General features: G+C 45.5%; 1 protein-coding gene across 1 annotated transcript in view; it reads left to right on the top strand.

Moving 5' to 3' along the window:
• The first annotated feature begins 665 nt into the window (after window positions 1-665).
• LOC135542925 (sperm-associated antigen 17-like) overlaps window positions 666-27,884 on the top strand; it is a 42,407-nt gene continuing 15,188 nt past the window's right edge. The window contains 26 exon segments of the mRNA XM_064970061.1: window positions 666-903; window positions 1,112-1,252; window positions 1,321-1,380; window positions 1,540-1,671; window positions 1,959-2,136; window positions 2,274-2,456; window positions 2,679-2,845; window positions 3,472-3,633; window positions 3,801-3,870; window positions 4,014-4,132; window positions 8,288-8,401; window positions 9,063-9,087; window positions 12,700-12,885; window positions 13,836-13,972; window positions 14,115-14,269; window positions 14,473-14,666; window positions 14,839-14,909; window positions 15,035-15,259; window positions 15,792-15,906; window positions 16,319-16,537; window positions 16,695-16,882; window positions 17,096-17,207; window positions 19,277-19,359; window positions 19,715-19,856; window positions 21,511-21,728; window positions 21,918-22,065. Of these exon segments, the coding sequence (XP_064826133.1) occupies window positions 799-903; window positions 1,112-1,252; window positions 1,321-1,380; window positions 1,540-1,671; window positions 1,959-2,136; window positions 2,274-2,456; window positions 2,679-2,845; window positions 3,472-3,633; window positions 3,801-3,870; window positions 4,014-4,132; window positions 8,288-8,401; window positions 9,063-9,087; window positions 12,700-12,885; window positions 13,836-13,972; window positions 14,115-14,269; window positions 14,473-14,666; window positions 14,839-14,909; window positions 15,035-15,259; window positions 15,792-15,906; window positions 16,319-16,537; window positions 16,695-16,882; window positions 17,096-17,207; window positions 19,277-19,359; window positions 19,715-19,856; window positions 21,511-21,728; window positions 21,918-22,065 (3,649 nt within the window). The 5' untranslated portion in view covers window positions 666-798.

The raw sequence follows: 27,884 nt of genomic DNA, 5'->3' as shown, positions 1-27,884 counted from the left end.
ACTGAATGTACCAATGTTTTAGGGCTTTAATTGGGGCTTTTGACTCTATTCATCCAAGTCTCGGTCTCTCAACCTCCATGGTCTTCACATTCACCACCATCACTGAGTAACCGATAGCCCCTCACACCAACCCACTACTTCTTTACTCACAGAAACACTTTAACTACAACACAACATGCATATATATATATATAGTATCACCAATTGTGACCAATTTGAAAGTTGCATCCATGTTTCAGTTGTTCTCACCATTTTGTAATGGAATGTTGTGCCTGTTCCTCTGTGGCTGGCTGTCTGCCTGGCTGGTCCTGTGACCGGCAGGACTCTAGGATGAGATACTACTGTCTGCTGGGGGGTTCGAGGCTGTGTCTTTGTCAGAGCTTCACTCTATGCAAAGCTTTTTCTCCATGTCACTCCTTATGATTGTATGAAAAAACTTGATAAAAATAGTTGATTAAATGTGTCTCTGTGTCTTTTGTGTTGGTAGTTGAACGTGGATTTCTATTAGTAGTGGTATATTCAGTATTGCGTCTTTTGGCAATTTGTTTCATAAATTAATAAATAAAATTCAAAGATAAGATGTAATTTTGCATGACTGATCCCGCCCCTTCAACCTGTTGCCAAGAGCAACTGAAGCGTCAGGGACTGTACACAGAAGAGCCATGCTAGCTAACGTCAGCTAGCAAGCTAACAGCTGGAAGTGGCTGTTTTAGTTTACGTTAAGTTCAAGAGATTTCATAATATAATGCAATTTGATTCAAGTCAATAGGTCAGTTTCTCTCCAAAAACGGTAAGGAAATGCCACCAAAAAGAGTGAAAAGCGGGACAGTGTCTGCTGCTGGTGCAACGGCAGTTGGAAACAAAGGTTGGGAAACTGGACTCACTAATGCACCATTTGAGGAGGTAGGTAACGTTAACAGCTTGCTATCATTAGCTAGCTAGAACTTTAGTAAAGCTAGATATCTAGCTAGTGAAACACTATTTAAACACACTAAACTTTAAGGGGCCAGCTACACAAGCAGGGAGTGACTTCACTTGTCACAGACCTGCCACTTGGCTATGTTGTTGTTCTTCACTGATCAGTGTTGTCTGATGATGATTATGATGCTAGGAGACTTGGAAGGCCAGCATTTCTCTGGTGGTGGGAGAGAGGCTGGAGGATGAGGAGCTGACCGGTGCTCTGCTGCTGGCCGTACAGCAACCCCTACGCAGGCTCTTCAGCGTGGTCACCTGGGACACCACCCTAGAAAAGGTCAGTAACACAAAGATTGATTGTTCACAGTCAAGTGTATATCAACCAATGAATGAAATGCTTCACAGATCCATGAACTGGGAAACCCAAAAATCAAGAAGACCAAGGATGTACCCATGTTTTATGAGGTATGTAATGCACCCATTTGTCAGTAAAATGTGCTCTATAGGCTATTCATTTCAAAAGACACATTTACGAAGCAGCAAAGAAAGAGTCTTGCCCAATAAATGAGAACTATTACTCAGTCTCTGTCTATTCTACATCAAGTATGTTGTTTGTCTATGAAGGTGATGGAGGCAGCCAAGGTCCTGCTGGATGCAGGAGAGGAGCTGCCCTGTGACCTGCTGGGTAAACTGCTCAAGTTCCAGCTCCTGGGAGTCAAGGCCAACGACCAGCAGAGGAGAGCCACAGAGATGAGGGTAGGAAGGAACTCCTGACAGCCATCAACAATCATCAGTCATCTTATCGCCCTGGCAACAGTCAGCTTTCCTAGAGAATCTTTTGAAGTGTTATTGTCAGATAGAGTCAGAGTTATAGTAGTATTGTAACATGGGTGATAAGAAACCTTGTCTGAGACATGAAGACTAGCCTGCGCTACCTGTTAATGCCTAGGCTTCAGCTCAGCAGGCTAACGCAGTCTTCACAGAGGAGACCTGGATTTGAACCGCAGTATTAGCACCACTTAGTTTAATCCACTCTCTCCCAGGCTGCTGAGGAGAAGGGTAAGGGCAAGGCTGGCAATGCCTCCCCAACCAAAGACAAAGGTGGTGCCAAGCCTGCCGCCAAAGGTGACAAGGGGAAGAAAGGGGCAGAGCCCAGCGCCCCAACCAAGGACACCAAGCTGAAAAAGAGGGGCGAGGAGGATGAGACCAACAAGTATATAGGTGAGCATTCTACTCTGTCTCAATCATCACACATACAGTATAGTAGTACTGTTAGGTTGTCACTTTGTGTTGGGGTGACTGGGTGGTTGTCTCTCTCTCTCTCTCTCTCGCTCATGCTTTCATGTGTGTGTGTCTAGATGATGAGCCAGACGATGGTCCTCAGCACTACATCCTGGTGGTGGGCTTCCAGCAGGCTCAGCTGGTCTCTGTGCTGGACTCCCTGGGGGTCCATGTGTCCAACGTTATCAAGCTGACCTCACAGAGACCAGACCGGCCAGAGGGATCACTGGAAGGGAGTGATGACAAACCCCTGGATGGGGGTAAGACATAGATTGGCATCAATGTGTGGGTTTGGATTGATTTAGCTTGGGATCTTGAATCTTTTGTTCCACTGGTTTCATTGTACAGTCAGGGTAAACTGAATCAAGCACAGCAGAGGTACTTCTGGCAGTATTTCATATTGTCAGTACAGTATTGATCTATCAATCAATCTCATTTTAATGTGATTTGTGTTGCTAAATGCTGCTATTGTGTTCCTGTAGACGCGGAGACTAACATTAGGAGAAGACAACGGGAGCAGTTCTGGGGTCAGTTGGAAGGGGTGCTAAACAGTGGCTCAGCATTCTCCAAGCTGTTTGATGTGGCCCGCCTCAGTCACACCGCTAAAGAGATCCTGCCACCACAAGACAAGGATAGCCCCGAGGCTATGGTGATTTCCTCTTCTTCTTCTGCTTCTGATTCTTCTGCTTCTTCTTCTTCTGCTGCTGCTCCTTCTTCTTCTTCTGATTTTTCTTCTGCAGCTGCTTCTTCAGCTTCTTCTTCTGCTGCTGCTCCTTCTTCTTCTTCTGATTTTTCTTCTGCAGCTGCTTCTTCCATTCTTCTTCTTCTGCTGCTGCTTCTTCTTCTTCTGCTGCTGCTACTTCTTCTGCTGCTCTTCTTCTTCTTCTTCTGCTGCTTCTTCTGATTCTTCTTCTTCTGCTTCTTCTGCTGCTGCCGCTGCTCCTTCTTCTTCTGATTCTTCTTCTTCTGCTGCTTCATCTGCTTCTTCTTCTTCTGATTCTTCTTCTTCTGCTGCTTCATCTGCTTCTTCTTCTTCTGCTGCTTCTTCTGATTCTTCTTCTTCTGCTTCTTCTGCTGCTGCTGCTCCTTCTTCTTCTGTTCCTCCTCTTCCTTCTTCTTCCCCTTCTTCTTCTTCCTCTTCTTCTTCTGACGAGAAGGCTGAGTGTCTGACACCTAAGCAATAAACATTGACAAGAGCAGTGTGCGGGTCTTTCTTTAATTATGATTATTTTATATAATGTACTTAAAATGCCATGTTAATATGTTGTGTTGTAGCTTGGGTTTGGGACACGTCTGTTTGAAGACGTGGCTTGTCTGATCTATGACTGTCTGGACTGGAGGAGACAGCATCAACACTACCTGAACAACATGAGACTGGTCCAGGTGCCATCTGTCCCCAGGGCTGTGGCACGCACCACCCAGGACAGCCCTGCAGAGGTACTGTACCAGAAACACACATGCATGCACACACAGGATGAACTGACTGGTGGATGGAGCAGGAAACCATACTGAATATACACAATACTGTCTTTATGTCATGTAGGCCTGTTTTCTGTTTCTACATGTAGCAGAAATGTTGAGGAATATTTTCTGTCATATCTCAGACGGTTCAGACCACAACGCCTCTGACACCTGGGTCCAAGAAGAGACAAGCCCAAGAGGAAACCACTCCAGGTATTCTACAGCTTCATAAACACACTGGAGGACAGTTGATGTTATAATGGATAGTTCAAGTAAATGATTACAGTTAACTGATAGCTGAATGAAAGTGAATTGACCCTAACCCAGGGAGCTGATGTCTGTTGTTGTCCCAGCAGACCCTGAACCGGCTGCTCTGAGCACTGATGTGGACATGCGTTACTATAACGACCTGCTGGACCAGATTCCTCCTGAAGCCTCCTCTGTTCCCCTCATACTACACTGCATGCTGGAGCAGGTTTGGTTCTGTTCCCTCCATACTACACTGGAGCAGGTTCTGTTCCCTTCATACTACACTGGAGCAGGTTCTGTTCCCTTCATACTACACTGGAGCAGGTTCTGTTCCCTTCATACTACACTGGAGCAGGTTCTGTTCCCTTCATACTACACTGGAGCAGGTTCTGTTCCCTTCATACTACACTGGAGCAGGTTCTGTTCCCTTCATACTACACTGGAGCAGGTTCTGTTCCCTTCATACTACACTGGAGCAGGTTCTGTTCCCTTCATTCTACACTGGAGCAGGTTCTGTTCCCTTCATACTACACTGGAGCAGGTTCTGTTCCCTTCATACTACACTGGAGCAGGTTCTGTTCCCTTCATACTACACTGGAGCAGGTTCTGTTCCCTTCATACTACACTGGAGCAGGTTCTGTTCCCTTCATACTACACTGGAGCAGGTTCTGTTCCCTTCATACTACACTGGAGCAGGTTCTGTTCCCTTCATACTATACTGGAGCGGGTTCCCTTCATACTACACTGGAGCAGGTTCTGTTCCCTTCATACTACACTGGAGCAGGTTCTCCCTTCATACTACACTGGAGCAGGTTCTGTTCCCTTCATACTTGGAGCAGGTTCCCCTTCATACTACACTGGAGCAGGTTCTGTTCCCTTCATTCTACACTGGAGCAGGTTCTGTTCCCTTCATACTACACTGGAGCAGGTTCTGTTCCCTTCATTCCTGGAGCAGGTTCTGTTCCCTTCATACTACACTGGAGCAGGTTCTGTTCCCTTCATACTACACTGGAGCAGGTTCTGTTCCCTTCATACTACACTGGAGCAGGTTCTGTTCTGTTCATACTACACTGGAGCAGGTTCTGTTCCTTCATACTACACTGGAGCAGGTTCTGTTCCACATACTACCCTGGACCATCATCCCTTCATACTACACTGGAGCAGGTTCTGTTCCCTTCATACTACACTGGATCTGGTTCTGTTTTCATACTACACTGGAGCAGGTTCTGTTCCCTTCATACTACACTGGAGCAGGTTCTGTTCCCTTCATACTACACTGGAGCAGGTTCTGTTCCCTTCATACTACACTGGAGCAGGTTCTGTTCCCTTCAACTACACTGGAGCAGGTTCTGTTCCTTCATACTACACTGGAGCAGGTTCTTTCCCTTCACATGGAGCAGGTTCTGTTCCCTTCATACTACACTGGAGCAGGTTCTGTTCCCTTCATACACTGGAGCAGGTTCTGTTCCCTTCATACTACACTGGAGCAGGTTCTGTTCCCCTTCATTCTACACTGGAGCAGGTTCTGCTCCTTTACTTGACTTTCTGTTCCCTTCATACTACACTGGAGCAGGTCTGTTCTGTTCCCTTCATACTACACTGGAGCAGGTTCTGTTCCCTTCATACTACACTGGAGCAGGTTCTGTTGTTCTGTGTGTGTGGAGCAGGTTCTGTTCAGGTGGTGGCTACACTGGAGCAGGTTCTGTTCCCTTCTGCACTGGAGCAGACTCATAGCACTGGAGGGTTCTGTTGTGTTCCTTCATACTACACTGGAGCAGGTTCTGTTCCCTTCATACTACACTGGAGCAGGTTCTGTTCCCTCTGCACTGGAGCAGGTTCTCATACTACACTGGAGCAGGTTCTGTTCCTTCATACTACAGGTTCTGACCCTTCTATACTGTTCTGTCTGTTCTCTTCCCCACTGGAGCAGGTTCTGTTGTGTTCCCTTCATACTACACTGGAGCCTGTTCTGTTCTGTTCCCTTCATACTACACTGGAGCAGGTTCTGTTCTGTTCATACTACACTGGATACCTGTTCTGTTTTCTGTTCATACTACATTGGAGCAGGTTCTGTTCTGTTCATACTACACTGGAGCAGGTTCTGTTCCCTTCATATACATTGTTCTCCACTGGCCCCAACCATTCACCATACTACAGTCAACCAGGACAACAGTTGTTCAACCCAGATCTGTTTGGTTTTAGTATTGGTTTCTGTTTACATTATCCCATGTGGTTCTACTCTACTGCATGTGTATTGTTTCCCTCAAGGGTCAGTATAGTACTGGTTACATTACATGTAGACTACACCCTGACCCTGAGGATGAATGGTTCTACTGTTTCTTTGTATGTATGGTTTCATTACTGTAGACTGTGTGTGTGACCCTCTATACCTGTTCTGTGTTTCCCAGTATAGTGTGGTTTCTGTGTGTGTACACCCTGACCCTCTATACCTGTTCTGTGTGTGTTTGTGTGCCCCAGTATGTGTGTATGGTTCATTACTGTGTGACTACAGGTGGTGGCCATACCTGGACATCCTCCCTTCCCAGCAGACTAGTGTGGTTTCCTGTAGACTACACCCTGACCCTCTACATGCCTGCTGTACTGTTTCCCCGTATAGTATGGTTTCATTACTGTAGACTACACCCTGACCCTCTATACCTGTTCTACTGTTTCCCCAGTATAGTATGGTTTCTGTAGACTACACCCTGACCCTCTATACCTGTTCTACTGTTTCCCCAGTATAGTATGGTTTCATTACTGTAGACTACACCCTGACCCTCTATACCTGTTCTACTGTTTCCCCAGTATAGTATGGTTTCATTACTGTAGACTACACCCTGACCCTCTATACCTGTTCTACTGTTTCCCCAGTATAGTGTGGTTTCATTACTGTAGACTACACCCTGACCCTCTATACCTGTTCTACTGTTTCCCCAGTATAGTATGGTTTCATTACTGTAGACTACACCCTGACCCTCTATACCTGTTCTACTGTTTCCCCAGTATAGTATGGTTTCATTACTGTAGACTACACCCTGACCCTCTATACCTGTTCTACTGTTTCCCCAGTATAGTATGGTTTCTGTAGACTACACCCTGACCCTCTATACCTGTTCTACTGTTTCCCCAGTATAGTATGGTTTCTGTAGACTACACCCTGACCCTCTATACCTGTTCTACTGTTTCCCCAGTATAGTATGGTTTCATTACTGTAGACTACACCCTGACCCTCTATACCTGTTCTACTGTTTCCCCAGTATAGTATGGTTTCTGTAGACTACACCCTGACCCTCTATACCTGTTCTACTGTTTCCCCAGTATAGTATGGTTTCTTACTGTAGACTACACCCTGACCCTCTATACCTGTTCTACTGTTTCCCCAGTATAGTATGGTTTCATTACTGTAGACTACACCCTGACCCTCTATACCTGTTCTACTGTTTCCCCAGTATAGTGTGGTTTCATTACTGTAGACTACACCCTGACCCTCTATACCTGTTCTACTGTTTCCCCAGTATAGTATGGTTTCTGTAGACTACACCCTGACCCTCTATACCTGTTCTACTGTTTCCCCAGTATAGTATGGTTTCATTACTGTAGACTACACCCTGACCCTCTATACCTGTTCTACTGTTTCCCCAGTATAGTATGGTTTCATTACTGAAGACTACACCCTGACCCTCTATACCTGTTCTACTGTTTCCCCAGTATAGTATGGTTTCATTACTGAAGACTACACCATCACTAGTTAAATCCACTTCAATCAGTGTAGATGAAGGGGTGGAAACAGGTTAAAGAAGCATGTTTAAGCCTTGAGACCATTGGAACATGGATTGTGTGTGTGTGTCATTTAGAGAGTGAATGGGCAAGACAAAAGATTGAAGTAACTTTGTACGGGGTATGGTAGTAGGTGCCAGATTCACCGGTTAGAGTGTGTCAAGAACGCAACGCTGCTGGGTGTTTCAATAATGGTCCACCACCCAAAGGACATCCAGCCCACTTGATACAACTGTGGGAAGCTTTGGAGTCTACATGGGCCAGCACCTCTGTGGAACGCTTTTGTTTTTATTTATGTTTTTGTCTTTATTTTACTAGGCAAGTCAGTTAAGAACAAATTCTTATTTTCAATGACGGCCTAGTAACAGTGGGTTAACTGCCTGTTCAGGGGCAGAACGACAGATTTGTACCTTGTCAGCTCGGGGATTCGAACTTGCAACCTTTTGGTTACTAGTCCAATGCTCTAACCACTAGGCTACCCTGCTGCCCTGTTTTGATGTCAAAGGGGGGGACAACAATTCAATATTAGGAAGGTGTTCCTAATGTTTTTTCCCAATCAATGTATAGACCTGCATAACATAGAGTATGATGTATTTATTGGTAGACGTTGAGGGAGACGTTTGGTGCTGTGGAGAACACCCAGCAGAAGACTGAACACCAGAGACCTCTACTGATCAACTGTCATGACGAGAGATCCCTGAGACTGCACCACCTGCCTGTGAGAGACACACACACAGGCACACACACACACACACACACAGGCACACAGGCACACACACACAGACACACACACACACACACACACACACACACACACACAGGCACACACACACACACACACACGGCACACACACACACACACACACACACACACACACACACACACACACACACACACACACACACACACACACACACACACACTCTGTAATTAGCAGCAGCTGTCTCCTCCAGGTACACCTCTGAGGGATGCATAGCAGGTCCATAACAGCTTTGATGCGGTGAAGACAGAGACAGATGATGACACACACACACACACACACACCACACACAAATAGAACCAGACATCCAGGAGCTCACACACACTGCACCGACGGTGAGGGAGAACACACACACACACTACTGCACCGACAGGAGAGAACACACACACACTCTGTAATTGAGGAGCACACACACACACTACTGCACCGTCTCTGAGGATGTGTTGTGTTACCGCAGGAGAGAACCATAACACACACACTTTGACCGCGATGAAGACACACACACACACTACTGCACCGACGGAGATGATGACAACACACTACTGCACCGGGTGTGGAATCTTCCACACTCACCGCCCCCTGTGAGGGAAACACAACCACACTACTGCACCGATCCAGGAGCTCACACACTACTGCACCGACGGTGAGGAGAGAACACACACACACACACTACTGCACCGACGGTGAGGAGAGAACACACACACACACACACTACTGCACCGACGGTGAGGAGAGAACACACACACACACTACTGCACCGACGGTGAGGAGAGAACACACACACACACTACTGCACCGACGGTGAGGAGAGAACACACACACACACTACTGCACCGACGGTGAGGAGAGAACACACACAGCCACATAGACACACTTACACACAGCCATTCACACTCACTCACACAGACACACACACATTACACCACACCACATACTCACACACAGCCACACACACACACATGCATATACAAATCACACACACACACAGACACATAGACACACACACACACACAGCCACACACACACACACCTCACACAGACACACACACACATTACACACACACACATACACACACAGCCACACACACACACACACATGCATATACAAATCACATACACACACACAGACACACACACACACACACACACACACACACACACACACACACACACACACACACACACACACACACACACACACACACACACACACACACACACACACACACACACACACACACACACACACACACACACACACACACCACACAGACACATACACTCAGTCACAGCTCTCTGCGTGTTTTATAGCCTATGGAATTTTATGCAGACCAATTTAGCGTGATAGCCAGATTGCATTGTGGCTCAGGTGCGCTGAGTAGTGTTATTATTGCAGCCCAACCTGTATTTAGTCTTGGTAATTACAAAGCACAGTCCCACTAAAGACCAACAGATGGTGGGATGCTGTTAAATGATCACCCTGGCTGGTTGGTTCTGGGCTGGGGTGAGACACCCACTGGGCACAGACGTCAATTCAACGTCTATTCCACGATGTGTAAACAACATTGATTCAACCAGTGTGTGCCCAGTGGGTCGCTGCTGCTACTGGCTGGTGGGATGAATACATTCTCCATGATGTTAGAGAGAGGAGACGGAGAGTTAAACTGAATAAATAGTCTGGGAGAGTCTGAGCTGTGGGCTACGTTGTGAGGAAGGAGATGTTCCATCCCATCACTACCAATGAGGTGCTCTGTTAGATCAGCAGAGTGAAATGCTGCATTCCACATAGACCCCTACTCTCGAGGCATTCCTGAAGATCTGAAGAATCTGATAGGGTTAAAATGGTAATTACTTCCCCTTCCCCTAGACTGAATCAAGTTTTCAACATATACCATATACCATATAGCTGTATACAGTTGAAGTCGGAAGTTTACATACACTTAGGTTGGAGTCATTAAAACTCGTTTTTCAACCACTCCACAAATGTATTGTTAACAAACTATAGTTTTGGCAAGTCAGTTAGGACATCTGCATTGTGCATGACACAAGTCATTTTCTCAACAATTGTTTAGAGACAGATTATTACACTTTCACTTGTATCCCAATTCCAGTGGGTCAGAAGTTTACATACACTAAGTTGACTGTGCCTTTAAACAGCTTGGAACATTCCAGAAAATGATGTCATGACTTTAGAAGCTTCTGATAGGCTAATTGACATCATTTGAGTCAATTGGAGGTGTACATGTGGATGTATTTCAAGGTCTATCTTCAAACTTAGTGCCTCTTTGCTTGACATCATGGGAAAATCAAAAGAAATCAGCCAAGACCTCCGGAAAAAAAAAGTTGTCACGTTCTGACCATCGTTCGTGTGTGTTTTCCTTGTTTTAGTGTTGGTCAGGACGTGAGCTGGGTGGGCATTCTATGTTGTGTGTCTGGTTTGTCCATTTCTATGTTAGGCCTGATATGGTTCTCAATCAGAGGCAGGTGTTAGTCATTGTCTCTGATTGGGAACCATATTTAGGTAGCCTGTTTTGTGTTGGGTTTTGTGGGTGATTGTTCCTGTCTTTGTGTTTGTGGCACCAGATAGGACTGTTTTTTCACGTTTCTTGTTTTGTAGATTGTAGTCCTTTCATCTTTATTAAAGATGCACAAAACTAACCACGCTGCATTTTGGTCCGCCTCTCTTCCCCCACAAGAAAACCATTACAATAGTAGAGTCTGGTTCATCCTTGGGAGCAATTTCCAAACGCGTAAAGGTACCACGTTCATCTGTACAAAAAATAGTACATAAGATTAAACACCATGGGACCACGCAGCCGTCATACCGCTCAGGAAGGAGGCGTGTTCTGTCTCCTAGAGATGAACATACTTTGGTGCGAAAAGTGCAAATCAATCCCCAACAACAGCAAATGACCTTGTGAAGATGCTGGAGGAAACAGGTACAAAAGTATCTATATCCACAGTAAAACGAGTCCTATAACCTGAAAGGCCGCTCAGCAAGGAAGAAGCCACTGCTCCAAAACCACCATAAAAAAGCCAGACTACGATTTGCAACTGAACATGGGGACAAAGATCATACTTTTTGGAGAAATGTCCTCTGGTCTGATGAAACAACAATAGAACTGTTTGGCCATAATGACCATCGTTATGTTTGGAGGAAAAGGGGGGACGCTTGCAAGCCGAAGAACACCATCCCAAACGTGAAGCTAATTAATTACTTAAAAATCATACAATGTGATTTTCTGGATTTTTTCTCACAGTTGAAGTGTACCTATGATAAAAATTACAGACCTCTACATGCTTTGTAAGTAGGAAGACCTGCAAAATCAGCAGTGTATCAAATACTTGTTCTCCCCACTGTAGCTCTATACCTATCCATATAGCTTTATATCATATATCTTTATACCTATCCATATAGCTCTATACCATATAGCTCTATCCATATAGCTTTATATCATATATCTCTATACCTATCCATATAGCTCTATACCATATAGCTCTATCCATATAGCTTTATATCATATATCTCTATACCTATCCATATAGCTCTATACCATATAGCTCTATCCATATAGCTTTATATCATATATCTCTATACCTATCCATATAGCTCTATACCATATAGCTCTATCCATATAGCTTTATATCATATATCTCTATACCTATCCATATAGCTCTATACCATAATCTATCCATATAGCATATCATATATCTCTATACCTATCCATATAGCTCTATACCATATAGCTCTATACCATATATCCATATAGCTCTATACCATATTGCTCTACACCATATAGCTCTATACCTATCCATAATAGGAATGCATCAGATCTATACCTAATGTAGTGACTAAAGTGATGAGGGACTAGGGATTAGGGATGAGGGTGTATAGTGATGAGGAATGGAGACTATTAAAGTGACTAAAGTGATGGGGAGGGAGGGAGGGATGAGGGAGGATGGAGGAGGGAGGAGGGGGATGAGGGAGGAGGGACTAGGGATGAGGGAGGAGGGATGAGGGAGGATGGACTAGGGAGGAGGGTTGAGGGAGGATGGACTCGGGGTTGATTTGGGATTCAGCATAAGTGTGTGGTGTTCTGCAGTGGAGGCTGCTGAGGGGAGGACGGCTCATAATAATGGCTGGAACGAAGCGAATGGAATTCCACCTATTACGCTCCAGCCATTACCACGAGCCCGTCCTCCCCAATGAAATTGCCACCCACCTCCTGTGTTGTTCTGATGGGTGTCTTTACAGAGTCTCTGAGCTGGCCGGAGGTGGAGAGAGTGGTCAGACAGTTTGTGTTTGAGAGCATGCCCCTGACCCAGCTGGAGGAGGGAGGCCTACTGACCTCTGCTGGTTCCCCTCAACCTACCTGCCTGCCCTGGGACGACCCGGTCTGCTTCGCCAAGAACTACCTCAGACACATCAACAAGACACAAGGTACAGACGTTCCATGAACTCTGACCCTAGGGATGTTAACGCTTAACTGTTAATCGGTTTGCCGCCAAAAATACATAGACCGTCATGCTTATCTGTCTATATGTTAATTTGCATAATTGAGTGTAATTCATTTGCCGCTTTGTGTATTTTCATTAGTTGTCATCTTATTGATCACAGCACACAGAGACTAGTTTGAGGAGATGAATATCCTACCGCCTGTCAGACAGCAGCAGAGTAGCTCCTCAAAAAGCCTGTAGGTTACTGAAGTCAAATCTGCTGTTGGAAGCCCACTCATTATGCAACAAATAACCATTTTAAATGCAACCGTGTGTTAAAAACTTGTACTGTGACACATATTGGTTGTCTGAATCCAAACTAGTCTCCTACCATATGTGTTGGTCTGAATCCAGACTAGTCTACCTACCATATGTGTTGGTCTGAATCCAGACTAGTGTTGGTCTGAATCCAAACTAGTCTCCTACCAGATGTGTTGGTCTGAATCCAGACTAGTCTACTACTACCAGATGTGTTGGTCTGAATCCAAATGTGTTGGTCTAGTCTACTACCAGATGTGTTGGAATCTGAATCTGAATCCAGACTAGTCTACTACCAGATGTGTTGGTCTGAATCCAGACTAGTCTACTACCAGATGTGTTGGTCTGAATCCAAACTAGTCTACTAGATGTGTTGGTCTGACTAGTCCAGATGTGTTGGTCTGAATCCAGACTAGACCAGATGTGTTGGTCTGAATCCAGACTAGTCTACTACCAGATGTGTTGGTCTGAATCCAGACTAGTCTACTACCAGATGTGTTGGTCTGATAGCAATAGAGTTGTCAAGACAGCACCAACAGATCTGCAATCCGGCTGTTGTTGATGATCTGATATATGTCATTGTTCCTCTCTTTGTATCTTTGACATAACAGCTAATAAAACAGGTTTCCTCTGCAGGTAAAGCGTTCCACCACCAGGATGAATCAGAGGAGAGTTTGTCTGATGTAGTAGATGTTGAGATGCAGAGAATCCGGATGCGATCGCTCAGTGACTGGCACTATACTGAGCATCACAACGCCAATGTCTTTCCCCAGGTCAACATCAATCAACACTCACATTTACTGTAGCTGTTTGCCTTTGGCTCCTTTTTGTGACCATTTGTGATCCTTAGGAAACACAGAGTGTAGGAAAACAACCACAGCATGTTCTAGTGACCCCCTTGTTGTCTTGCTGTAGATTCTCCACTCTGCCTCTCAGTCCTACCGCTGCATGGACACCTACTGTGGTAGTCTAGACAACACCCTGTTCATCGTCTGTCACAATCCCATGAGCCCTCAACGACAGTGCAAGGAATTATGGGACATGGCCCTCCACACCAACGTTGGGTTCAGGTACAGTTTAAAAATAAATAAAGCCACTTTCACATTTGCTATAAATCAGTTGTTTAACAGTTGGATATATATTTTCTTCTATTTTCTATTTCTTTTTGTGTTACAAAACGATAAAATCACAGAGTACATTAGACTGTGGGTACTGTTTAGGATTGTATTTATTAAAATCCGACCGCTTTCCACCGTTCCCTCTCTGTCCTCAGGAAGTACCTTGACCATGTGGCCAACTCTATATCTGACTGGACCGAGGAGGAGGAGGTGAAGTGGCGAGCTCTGCAGGCCAAGAGAGAGGCAGAGAACCTGAGAGGGCCCACCCCGTCTGACTCCTCAGAGAAAGGCAGGGCAGAGTCGGCGAAGGGCACCAAGAAGGGCACTGTCTCAACAAAACACACTGCAAGTAAGGAAGCCAAATATCAGTCAAAACAGGCTGAAATCCATTGGTACATACATACTCATTAACTTGGATACATAAATGACGATAGATGAAAAACATCACTAAGAGTAGTGCTAGTAGTTACAGTGCTACAGTCCCCCTGTGATGTAAACGTTGTGTCCCTGTGTACCTGAAGCCTCCCCAGCCAAGTCTCCCATCCCAGAGGAAGGTCCTCCAGACCAGTACATCAGAGAAGACTCACTCAAAGTAACGGACTCTGTCTTGCTGTCTTCCACCCCGTTTTATAGTGATTCATGTATTCAGTATCTTTAATACATTCTGATGATTCTAACTGTGCTGCTGATGTTCTCTACAAACTCATCTCTGTCCAGGCGTGGAAGATAGAGCAGGACAGACAGAAGGAGGAGGAACAGGTGAAGAAAGCTAAGAAAGATAAAGGAGGGAAGGGGGCGGAGCGCGCCGACTCGTCCAAGGAGAACAAGAAAACAACCCCCTCGACCGCGAAGAAGAGCAGGGAGGACGTGACCCCTGACCTGGCTGTGGGGACCCCTGGAGAACAGAGAGCAAAGCTGCAGTCGCCCACCGACGTCTTCACTGTGAGTCTATAAACACCCTTTAAAAGCACAATATATATATATATTTTTTAACCTTTATTTAACTAGGCAAGTCAGTTAAGAACAAATTCTTATTTTCAATGATGGCCTAGGAACAGTGGGTTAACTGCCTGTTCAGGGGCAGAACGACAGATTTTGTACCTTGTCAGCTCTAGGATTTGAACTTGCAACCTTTCGGTTATTAGTCCAATGCTCTAACCACTAGGCTACCCTGCCGCCCCAATATGTCATTCCAGCTTCGTAATGACATCATTCTGTGGTTGGTAACTGGTTTTCTTTCTGGTTGAGGAGATATGGGGATATAGTCCCAGCAGATACTAGATAGATCGTGTTTTACTGTGCTGTTATGGCATGGTGCCTTTCACCCAAAAAGTATCTGCTGCAACAATATCAACAGAATGCAGACCTTTTTAAAAATGTTAAATACTGCGTGTGTGTGTGTGTGTGTGTGTGTGTGTGTGTGTGTGTGTGTGTGTGTGTGTGTGTGTGTGTGTGTGTGTGTGTGTGTGTGAAGGGATTCACTGGTTACAGCATGGAGGGGCAGCTGATCCAGGTCTCAGGCCAGGCCCACTCCCTATACCCCTCTGACGGAGGCCACATCCAGGTGGAGACCATCCACTTTGTCCAGGGTGAACACACACACACACCACTATTACCATACACACTTTCGCTCTCTTTTATTCACACGTTGATTCTCTAAGGCTGCGTTTACACAGGCAGCCCAATTCTGATCTTTTTTTCCCCACTAATTGCTCTTCTGACCAATCAGATGAGCTCTGAAAAATATTTGATGTGAAAAGATCTAATGTGATTGGTCAAAAGACCAATTATTGTAAAAAAATAAATTCAGAATTGGGATCTGATGTGAAAAGATCTGATGTGATTGGTCAAAAGACCAATTAGTGTAAAAAAAATGATTCAGAATTGGGATCTGATGTGAAAAGATCTGATGTGATTGGTCAAAAGACCAATTAGTGTAAAAAACAAAAACAGAATTGGCTGCCTGTGTAAACATAGCCATAGCCGATGTTCTGTTTCCAGGGTCGACGCTCATCAAGGTGTGTGTGATGAAGGACAATCATCATTTGTACAGCCACATCACCCAGCCAAACAGACACCAGGAGGAGAGCCCAAAGGACGCGGTCCCCATGGAGACACAGAGTCCCACCAATAAGAGTGTTTGGCTGGGCTCCTTCTCAGCGGTGCTGGACAGCGGCATCCACCTCTCCTACAGTCACTACGGCCCCACAGGGGAGCAGGGTGAACACCTTACACTGATGCTGTCTGTTTCTCTGTCATTAAACCACCTGGTGTACTGTTCCTGTTATGGGGGCGTAGTCTGGTCCCTGTGTTGTGTGTGGTGATGTCTAGCTTTAAGGTGGCTACGGTAACAGTCTGGTTGTTGACGTGTCTGTAGGTGAGATGGAGGCTGGTCAGGGCTCTGATCTAGACATGCCCACAGACTCCAGTCTCTCCCCCGTCCCCTCGACCCTCCTCTCCTCCTCATTGTCCCGGGAGAAACTCAACTCCTCCCACAGCGCCAAAGGGGTGCAGCCGTCCAAAGAGACCAACAAGTCTTCAACACACAGAGAGGAAGAGGAGCAGGTGAATCCATACTATCCATACCTTACTATACGTCGCCAACAGATGCATTTAGTTTCCATAGCGTCTGTTCAGTTGTAGTGTTTTGTTGTTGATAACGTTGTAATACTGATATCAATGATATAACGTTATGTTCTCGTCATCTATGTTCTTCCTGTTGACGTACCTGCTGTGTGTTATTCCCTTCATGTGTCTGGCTGTGTTGTCCCCTGCCAGACCAGAGAGAGTGTGGGTCAGGCTGCGTTATCTGGCAGCGCTCCGTTCCAGAGACTCAACCTCTCCACCCCCAGTGGTCTGCTGCTGCAGTTCCTCAGGGATGATACAGACGGTCAGTGTGTGTGTGTCCAGACAGTGTGTGTGTGTGTGTCCAGACAGTGTGTGTGTGTGTCCAGACAGTGTATGTGTGTGTGTCCAGACAGTGTGTGTGTGTGTCCAGACAGTGTGTGTGTGTGTGCCAGACAGTGTGTGTGTGTGTGTCCAGACAGTGTATGTGTGTGTGTCCAGACAGTGTGTGTGTGTGTGTGTGTCCAGACAGTGTGTGTGTGTGTCCAGACAGTGTGTGTGTGTGTCCAGACAGTGTGTGTGTGTGTGTGTGTGTGTGTGTGTGTCCAGTGTGTGTGTGTGTGTCCAGACAGTGTGTGTGTGTGTGTGTGTGTGTGTGTGTGTGTGTGTCCAGACAGTGTGTGTGTGTGTGTCCAGACAGTGTATGTGTGTGTGTCCAGACAGTGTATGTGTGTGTGTCCAGACAGTGTGTGTGTGTGTGTGTGTCCAGACAGTGTGTGTGTGTGTGTGTGTCCAGACAGTGTGTGTGTGTGTGTGTGTCCAGACAGTGTGTGTGTGTGTGTGTGTGTCCAGACAGTGTGTGTGTGTGTGTGTGTCCAGACAGTGTGTGTGTGTGTGTGTCCAGACAGTGTGTGTGTGTGTGTGTCCAGACAGTGTGTGTGTGTCCAGACAGTGTGTGTGTGTGTGTGTGTGTGACAGTGTGTGTGTCCAGACAGTGTGTGTGTGTGTGTCCAGACAGTGTGTGTGTGTGTGTGTCCAGACAGTGTGTGTGTGTCCAGACAGTGTGTGTGTGTGTGTGACAGTGTATGTGTGTGTGTCCAGACAGTGTGTGTGTGTGTCCAGACAGTGTGTGTGTGTGTGTGTGTGTGTGTGTGTGTGTGTCCAGACAGTGTGTGTGTGTGTGTGTGTCCAGACAGTGTGTGTGTGTGTGTGTGTCCAGACAGTGTGTGCGTGTGTGTCCAGACAGTGTGTGTGTGTGTGTCCAGACAGTGTGTGTGTGTGTCCAGACAGTGTGTGTGTGTGTGTCCAGACAGTGTGTGTGTGTGTGTCCAGACAGTGTATGTGTGTGTGTGTGTCCAGACAGTGTGTGTGTGTCCAGAGAGTATGTGTGTGTGTCCAGTACCAGACAGTATGTGTGTGTGTCCAGTGTGTGTGTCCAGACAGTGTGTGTGTGTAGTTTTGGTTACTGTAGGCAGTACTCAGAGGGTCAGTGTGTGTGTGTGTAACTGTAGTTTTGGTTACTGTAGGCAGTACTCCAGAGGGTCAGTGTGTGTGTGTGTGTAACTGTAGTTCTGGTTACTGTAGGCAGTACTCCAGAGGGTCAGTGTGTGTGTGTGTAACTGTGTTTTGGTTACTGTGTACTCAGACTCAGTGTGTGTGTGTGTAACTGTAGTTTTGGTTACTGTAGGCAGTACTCCAGAGGGTCAGTGTGTGTGTGTGTGTAACTGTAGTTTTGGTTACTGTAGGCAGTACTCCAGAGGGTCAGTGTGTGTGTGTGTGTGTAACTGTAGTTTTGGTTACAGTGAGGGTCAGTGTGTGTGTGTGTAACTGTAGTTTTGGTTACTGTAGGCAGTACTCCAGAGGGTCAGTGTGTGTGTGTGTAACTGTAGTTTTGGTTACTGTAGGCAGTACTCCAGAGGGTCAGTGTGTGTGTGTGTAACTGTAGTTTTGGTTACTGTAGGCAGTACTCCAGAGGGTCAGTGTGTGTGTGTGTGTAACTGTAGTTTTGGTTACTGTAGGCAGTACTCCAGAGGGTCAGTGTGTGTGTGTGTGTGTGTAACTGTAGTTTTGGTTACTGTAGGCAGTACTCCAGAGGGTCAGTGTGTGTGTGTGTGTGTAACTGTAGTTTTGGTTACTGTAGGCAGTACTCCAGAGGGTCAGTGTGTGTGTGTGTAACTGTAGTTTTGGTTACTGTAGGCAGTACTCCAGAGGGTCAGTGTGTGTGTGTGTAACTGTAGTTTTGGTTACTGTAGGCAGTACTCCAGAGGGTCAGTGTGTGTGTGTGTGTAACTGTAGTTTTGGTTACTGTAGGCAGTACTCCAGAGGGTCAGTGTGTGTTGGTGAGACAGACTTTCCCCCTACACTGCAGTGACAGTAGGGAGCCTCACCTCACAGACCCATCGTTACACAGTGAGTTGTCTAGGGTCATCACTGGTCAGGGCACCGTGGTCAAGTACATGAGAGACGGATCAACACAGGTAATGGCAAACACAATACACACACACACACACACACACACACACATTAAGCTCCTCCCTCCCCACTTTATATAATGTTGACATACCCTACATTACTCATCTCATATGTATATACTGTACTCTATACCATCTACTGCATCTTGCCTATCTTGCCGTTCGGCCATCGCTCATTCATATATTTACATATTCTTATTCATTCCTTTACACTTGTGTGTATAAGGTAGTTGTTGTGAAATTGTTAGGTTAGATTACTTGTTAGATATTACTGCATGGTCGGAAGTAGAGGCACAAGCATTTCACTACACTCGCATTAACATCTTAACATATGTGACACATTTGATTTGTCTCTGTGTAGGTGCTGTTTGCAGACGGTTCAGTCAGTAGCAGTACAGACTCAGGACCCATCGTCTCCTCTCCTCCTGAACCCCCTGCGAAGGAGGAGGAGGTAGTGAAGGAGACTCCGATACCAGAGAGAAAAGACAGCAAGGACAAGAAGGGTAATCACATCTCTAACAAATCATATGGACCTTGATTTAGATCCGTAGGTCTTTTATACAGAACCAGTCAAAGCCTCCTCATTCCAAGGGTTTTGCTTTATTTGTACTTTTTTACTATATTGTAGAATAATAGTGAAGACATCACAACTATGAAATAATACATATGGAATCATGTAGTAACCAAAAAAGTGTTAAACAGATCAAAATATATTTTCTATTTAAAACCGGCACTTTTACTGAAACGTTGATTAATGTGCACTGTCCCTGTAAAAATAAAAATAAACTCAAACTCAAACTCTTGGTTCTCTCAACCAGGTTCATGAGGTAGTCACCTGCAATGCATTTCAATTGACAGGTGTGCATTGTTGAAAGTTCATTTGTGGAATTTCTTTCCTTAATGCATTTGAGCCAATCAGTTGTGTTGTGACAAGGTAGGGGTGGTATACAGAAGAGCCCTATTTGGTAAAAGACCAAGTCCATATTATGGCAAGAGCAGCTAAAATAAGCAAAGAGAAATGACAGTCCATCATTACTTTAAGACGTGAAGGTCAGTCAATACGGAACATTTCAATAAATTTTAAAGTTTCTTCAAGTGCAGTCACAAAAACCATCAAGCTATGATGAAACTGTCTCTCATGAGGACCGCCACAGGAAAGGAAGACCCAGAGTTCCCTCTACTGTAGAGGTTAAGGTCATTAGAGTTACCAGCCACTACTAAAGAACACCAATAAGAAGAAGACACTTGCTTGGGTCAAGAAACACAAGCAAGGGACATTCGACCGGTGGAAATCTGTCCTTTGGTCAGAGTCCAAATTTGAGATTTTTGGTTCCAACTACTGTGTCTTTGTGAGACGCAGAGTAGGTGAACGGATTATCTCAGCATGTGTGGTTCCCACCGTGAAGCATGGAGGAGGAGGTGTGATGGTGTGGGGGTGCTTTGCTGGTGACACTGTCAGTGATTTATTTAGGATTCAAGGCACACTTAACCAGCATGGTCACCACAGCATTCTGCAGTGATATGCAATCCCATCTGGTTTGCGTTTAGTGGGACTATCTTTTTCAACAGGACAATGACCCAAAACACACCTCCAGGCTGTGTAAGGTCTATTAGACCAAGGAGAGTGATGGAGTGCTGCATCAGATGACCTGGCCTCCACAACCACCTGACATCAAACCATTTCAGGTGGTATGGGATGAGTTGGACTGCAGAGTGAAGGAAAAGTAGCCAACAAGTGCTCAGCATTTGTGGGAACTCCTTCAAGACTCTTGGAAAATAATTCCTCATGAAGCTGGTTGAGAGAATGCCAAGAGTGTGCAACGCTGTCATCAAGGCAAAGGATAGCTACTTAGAAGAATCTAAAATATGAAATATATTTTGATTTGTTTAACACTTTTTTGGTTACTACATGATTCTATATGTGTTATTTCATAGTTTTGATGTCTTCACTATTTTTCTATAAGAGTAAAAATAAACAAAACCCTGGAAAAAGTAGGTGTGTCCAAACTTTAGACTGGTACTGTATATTTGATTTGTCTTCCTATTAGACCTTTACTGTGTCAGTCTGAAATCTATTGGCTTCACAACCTTTTATGTTGTTGAGTATCGGTGTTTGAGAAAGACAAAGGGGAGATGAGGGGTTGTGTGTCTGGGCAGGTAAACTGGGTTCCAAGCAGAGCCTGGGGGCTGACCAGAGTCAGAGTGACCCAGAGCCCAGGGAGGAGCAGAGGTCATCAGACAACACCCAGGGCAGACAGGGGGTCTGTTGGGTCACCACCAGCCCCTCCGGACACAGAGTGGCCACCATGGGGGACCAGACCACAGACCCTGGCCCGGTCCTGGCCTTCAGAGCCACAGACCCTGTCAGCCAAACTGTGAGCATACGAACCAGCAACATGGTCTGCTAACATCGTGGTTGGTAATAACACATTTTAGTTTTCTCACAACCTTTTGCAAAAGTCCAAAATGGTGGGTTAGCTGATACTCTGAAGGTGTCAACATTTTGACTTCCTACACGTGTGATATGTAAAAGTAGCTCTTCTGCCTTGTCTCTGTGTGAGCAGGTTGTTATCACCCGGGAGGACAAGGTGATGTCTGTGCTGGACAGAGACGGAACGGTGATCGTCGACCATGCAGACGGAACCAGGATCACTACCCTGTACCAGGAGAGAGAGGCTCTCAGTGGGTGGTCCCAGGAACACATTAACACAGGTTAAAGGCTATCGTACTAACTGCTAAATGGTCTGATACAGGTTAAAGGCTATACCACTATACTAAACTGCTAAATGGTCTGATACAGGTTAAAGGCTATCGTACTAACTGCTAAATGGTCTGATACAGGTTAAAGGCTATACTACTAACTGCTAAATGGTCTGATACAGGTTAAAGGCTATCGTACCAACTGCTACCTGGTCTGATACAGGTTAAAGGCTATATTTTTGGTCTGATTTTTTTTATTTTTTTATTTTTTTATTTCACCTTTATTTAACCAGGTAGGCTAGTTGAGAACAAGTTCTCCTTTACAACTGCGACCTGGCCAAGATAAAGCATAGCAGTGTGAACAGACAACACAGAGTTACACATGGAGTAAACAATTAACAAGTCAATAACACAGTAGAAAAAAAGGGGAGAGTATATATACAATGTGTGCAAAAGGCATGAGGAGGTAGGCGAATAATTACAATATTGCAGATTAACACTGGATTGATAAATGATCATGTACAGGTAGAGATATTGGTGTACAAAAGAGCAGAAAAGGTAAATAAATAAAAACTGTGGGGATGAGGTAGGTGAAAATTGGTGGGCTATTTACCAATAGATTATGTACAGCTGCAGCGATCGGTTAGTTGCTCAGATAGCTGATGTTTGAAGTTGGTGAGGGAGATAAAGGTCTCCAACTTCAGCGATTTTTGCAATTCGTTCCAGTCACAGGCAGCAGAGTACTGGAACGAAAGGCGGCCGAATGAGGTGTTGGCTTTAGGGATGATCAGTGAGATACACCTGCTGGAGCGCGTGCTACGGATGGGTGTTGCCATCGTGACCAGTGAACTGAGATAAGGCGGAGCTTTACCTAGCATGGCCTTTTAGACGACCTGGAGCCAGTGGGTCTTGCGACGAATATGTAGCGAGGGCCAGCCGACTAGAGCATACAAGTCGCAGTGGTGGGTAGTATAAGGTGCTTTAGTGACAAAACGGATGGCACTGTGATAAACTGCATCCAGTTTGCTGAGAAGAGTGTTGGAAGCAATTTTGTAGATGACATCGCAGAAGTCGAGGATTGGTAGGATAGTCAGTTTTACTAGGGTAAGCTTGGCAGCGTGAGTGAAGGAGGCTTTGTTACGGAATAGAAAGCCGACTCTTGATTTGATTTTCGATTGGAGATGTTTGATATGGGTCTGGAAGGAGAGTTTGCAGTCTAGCCAGACACCTAGGTACTTATAGGTGTCCACATATTCAAGGTCGGAACCATCCAGTGTGGTGATGCTAGTCGGGCATGCGGGTGCAGGCAGCGATCGGTTGAAAAGCATGCATTTGGTTTTACTAGCGTTTAAGAGCAGTTGGAGGCCACGGAAGGAGTGTTGTATGGCATTGAAGCTCGTTTGGAGGTTAGATAGCACAGTGTCCAATGACGGGCCGAAAGTATATAGAATGGTGTCGTCTGCGTAGAGGTGGATCAGGGAATCGCCCGCAGCAAGAGCAACATCATTGATATATACAGAGAAAAGAGTCTGCCCGAGAATTGAACCCTGTGGCACCCCCATAGAGACTGCCAGAGGACCGGACAGCATGCCCTCCGATTTGACACACTGAACTCTGTCTGCAAAGTAATTGGTGAACCAGGCAAGGCAGTCATCCGAAAAACCGAGGCTACTGAGTCTGCCGATAAGAATATGGTGATTGACAGAGTCGAAAGCCTTGGCAAGGATCGATGAAGACGGCTGCACAGTACTGTCTTTTATCGATGGCGGTTATGATGTCGTTTAGTACCTTGAGTGTGGCTGAGGTGCACCCGTGACCGGCTCGGAAACCAGATTGCATAGCGGAGAAGGTACGGTGGGATTCGAGATGGTCAGTGACCTGTTTGTTGACTTGGCTTTCGAAGACCTTAGATAGGCAAGGCAGAATGGATATCGGTCTGTAACAGTTTGGGTCCAGGGTGTCACCCCCTTTGAAGAGGGGATGACTGCGGCAGCTTTCCAATCCTTGGGGATCTCAGACGATATGAAAGAGAGGTTGAACAGGCTGGTAATAGGGGTTGCGACAATGGCGGCGGATAGTTTCAGAAATAGAGGGTCCAGATTGTCAAGCCCAGCTGATTTATACGGGTCCAGGTTTTGCAGCTTTTTCAGAACATCTGCTATCTGGATTTGGGTAAAGGAGAACCTGGAGAGGCTTGGGCGAGGAGCTGCGGGGGGCCGGAGCTGTTGGTCGAGGTTGGAGTAGCCAGGCGGAAGGCATGGCCAGCCGTTGAGAAATGCTTGTTGAAGTTTTCAATAATCATGGATTTGTCGGTGGTGACCGTGTTCCCTAGCCTCAGTGCAGTGGGCAGCTGGGAGGTGGTGCTCTTGTTCTCCATGGACTTCACAGTGTCCCAGAACTTTTTGGAGTTGGAGCTACAGGATGCAAACTTCTGCCTGAAGAAGCTGGCCTTAGCTTTCCTGACTGACTGCGTGTATTGGTTCCTGACTTCCCTGAACAGTTGCATATCGCGGGGACTGTTCGATGCTATTGCAGTCCGCCACAGGATGTTTTTGTGCTGGTCGAGGGCAGTCAGGTCTGGAGTGAACCAAGGGCTGTATCTGTTCTTAGTTCTGCATTTTTTGAACGGAGCATGCTTATCTAAAATGGTGAGGAAGTTACTCTTATAGAATGAACAGGCATCCTCAACTGTCAGGATGAGGTCAATGTCCTTCCAGGGTACCCGGGCCAGGTCGATTAGAAAGGCCTGCTCACAGAAGTGTTTTAGGGAGCGTTTGACAGTGATGAGGGGTGGTCGTTTGACTGCGGCACCGTAGCGGATACAGGCAATGAGGCAGTAATCGCTGAGATCCTGGTTGAAGACTGCGGAGGTGTATTTGGAGGGCCAGTTGGTCAGGATGACGTCTATGAGGGTGCCCTTGCTTACAGAGTTAGTGTTGTACCTGGTGGGTTCCTTGATGATTTGTGTGAGATTGAGGGCATCTAGCTTAGATTGTAGGACTGCCGGGGTGTTAAGCATATCCCAGTTTAGGTCACCTAACAGAACAAACTCTGAAGCTAGATGGGGGCAATCAATTCACAAATGGTGTCCAGGGCACAGCTGGGAGCTGAGGGGGTCGGTAGCAGGCGGCAACAGTGAGCGACTTATTTCTGGAGAGAGTAATTTTCAGAATTAGTAGTTCGAACTGTTTGGGTATGGACCTGGAAAGTATGACATTACTTTGCAGGCTATCTCTGCAGTAGACTGCAACTCCTCCCCCTTTGGCAGTTCTATCTTGACGGAAGATGTTATAGTTGGGTATGGAAATCTCTGAATTTTTGGTGGCCTTCCTGAGCCAGGATTCAGACACGACAAGGACATCAGGGTTAGCAGAGTGTGCTAAAGCAGTGAGTAAAACAAACTTAGGGAGAAGGCTTCTGATGTTGACATGCATGAAACCAAGGCTTTTTCGATCACAGAAGTCAACAAATGAGGGTGCCTGGGGACATGCAGGGCCTGGGTTTACCTCCACATCACCCACCCATCATCATACTACTACCTGGTCTGATACAGGTTAAAGGCTATACTACGAACTGCTACTTGGTCTGATACAGGTTAAAGGCTATACTACTAACTGCTACCTGGTCTGATACAGGTTAAAGGCTATCATACCAACTGCTACCTGGTCTGATACAGGTTAAAGGCTATACTACTAACTGCTACCTGGTCTGATACAGGTTAAAGGCTATACTACTAACTGCTACCTGGTCTGACACAGGTTAAAGGCTATACTACTAACTGCTACCTGGTCTGACACAGGTTAAAGGCTATACTACTAACTACTACCTGGTCTGACACAGGTTAAAGGCTATACTACTAACTGCTACTTGGTCTGATACAGGTTAAAGGCTATACTACTAACTGCTACCTGGTCTGATACAGGTTAAAGGCTATACTACTACCTGGTCTGACACAGGTTAAAGGCTATACTACTAACTGCTACCTGGTCTGACACAGGTTAAAGGCTATACTACTAACTGCTACCTGGTCTAACACAGGTTAAAGGCTATCATACCAACTGCTACCTGGTCTGATACAGGTTAAAGGCTATACTACTAACTGCTACCTGGTCTGACACAGGTTAAAGGCTATACTACTACCTGGTCTGACACAGGTTAAAGGCTATACTACTACCTGGTCTGACACAGGTTAAAGGCTATACTACTACCTGGTCTGATACAGGTTAAAGGCTATACTACTACCTGGTCTGACACAGGTTAAAGGCTATACTACTACCTGGTCTGACACAGGTTAAAGGCTATACTACTAACTGCTACCTGGTCTGACACAGGTTAAAGGCTATACTACTAACTGGTCTGACACAGGTTAAAGGCTATACTACTACCTGGTCTGACACAGGTTAAAGGCTATACTACTAACTACTACCTGGTCTGACACAGGTTAAAGGCTATACTACTACCTGGTCTGACACAGGTTAAAGGCTATACTACTACCTGGTCTGACACAGGTTAAAGGCTATACTATAACTACTACCTGGTCTGACACAGGTTAAAGGCTATACTACTAACTACTACCTGGTCTGACACAGGTTAAAGGCTATACTACTACCTGGTCTGACACAGGTTAAAGGCTATACTACTAACTACTACCTGGTCTGACACAGGTTAAAGGCTATACTACTAACTGCTACCTGGTCTGACACAGGTTAAAGGCTATACTACTAACTGCTACCTGGTCTGACACAGGTTAAAGGCTATACTACAAACTGCTACCTGGTCTGACACAGGTTAAAGGCTATACTACTAACTGCTACCTGGTCTGATACAGGTTAAAGGCTATACTACTAACTACTACCTGGTCTGATACAGGTTAAAGGCTATACTACTACCTGGTCTGATACAGGTTAAAGGCTATACTACTACCTGGTCTGACACAGGTTAAAGGCTATACTACTACCTGGTCTGACACAGGTTAAAGGCTATACTACTAACTGGTCTGACACAGGTTAAAGGCTATACTACTACCTGGTCTGACACAGGTTAAAGGCTATACTACTAACTACTACCTGGTCTGATACAGGTTAAAGGCTATACTACTAACTGCTACCTGGTCTGATACAGGTTAAAGGCTATACTACTAACTGCTACCTGGTCTGATACAGGTTAAAGGCTATACTACTAACTGCTACCTGGTCTGACACAGGTTAAAGGCTATACTACTACCTGGTCTGATACAGGTTAAAGGCTATACTACTAACTGCTACCTGGTCTGATACAGGTTAAAGGCTATACTACTACCTGGTCTGATACAGGTTAAAGGCTATACTACTAACTGCTACCTGGTCTGATACAGGTTAAAGGCTATACTACTACCTGGTCTGATACAGGTTAAAGGCTATACTACTAACTGCTACCTGGTCTGATACAGGTTAAAGGCTATACTACTAACTGCTACCTGGTCTGACACAGGTTAAAGGCTATACTACTAACTGCTACCTGGTCTGATACAGGTTAAAGGCTATACTACTAACTGGTCTGATACAGGTTAAAGGCTATACTACTACCTGGTCTGACACAGGTTAAAGGCTATACTACTAACTACTACCTGGTCTGATACAGGTTAAAGGCTATATTACTAACTGCTACCTGGTCTGACACAGGTTAAAGGCTATACTACTAACTGCTACCTGGTCTGACACAGGTTAAAGGCTATACTACTAACTACTACCAGGTCTGATACAGGTTAAAGGCTATACTACTACCTGGTCTGACACAGGTTAAAGGCTATACTACTAACTGCTACCTGGTCTGATACAGGTTAAAGGCTATAC

The sequence above is a fragment of the Oncorhynchus masou genome, chromosome 7 (genome assembly GCF_036934945.1).
Source record: "Oncorhynchus masou masou isolate Uvic2021 chromosome 7, UVic_Omas_1.1, whole genome shotgun sequence".
NCBI lineage: Eukaryota > Metazoa > Chordata > Actinopteri > Salmoniformes > Salmonidae > Oncorhynchus > Oncorhynchus masou.
This window is presented reverse-complemented; position numbering and strand designations above follow the sequence as displayed.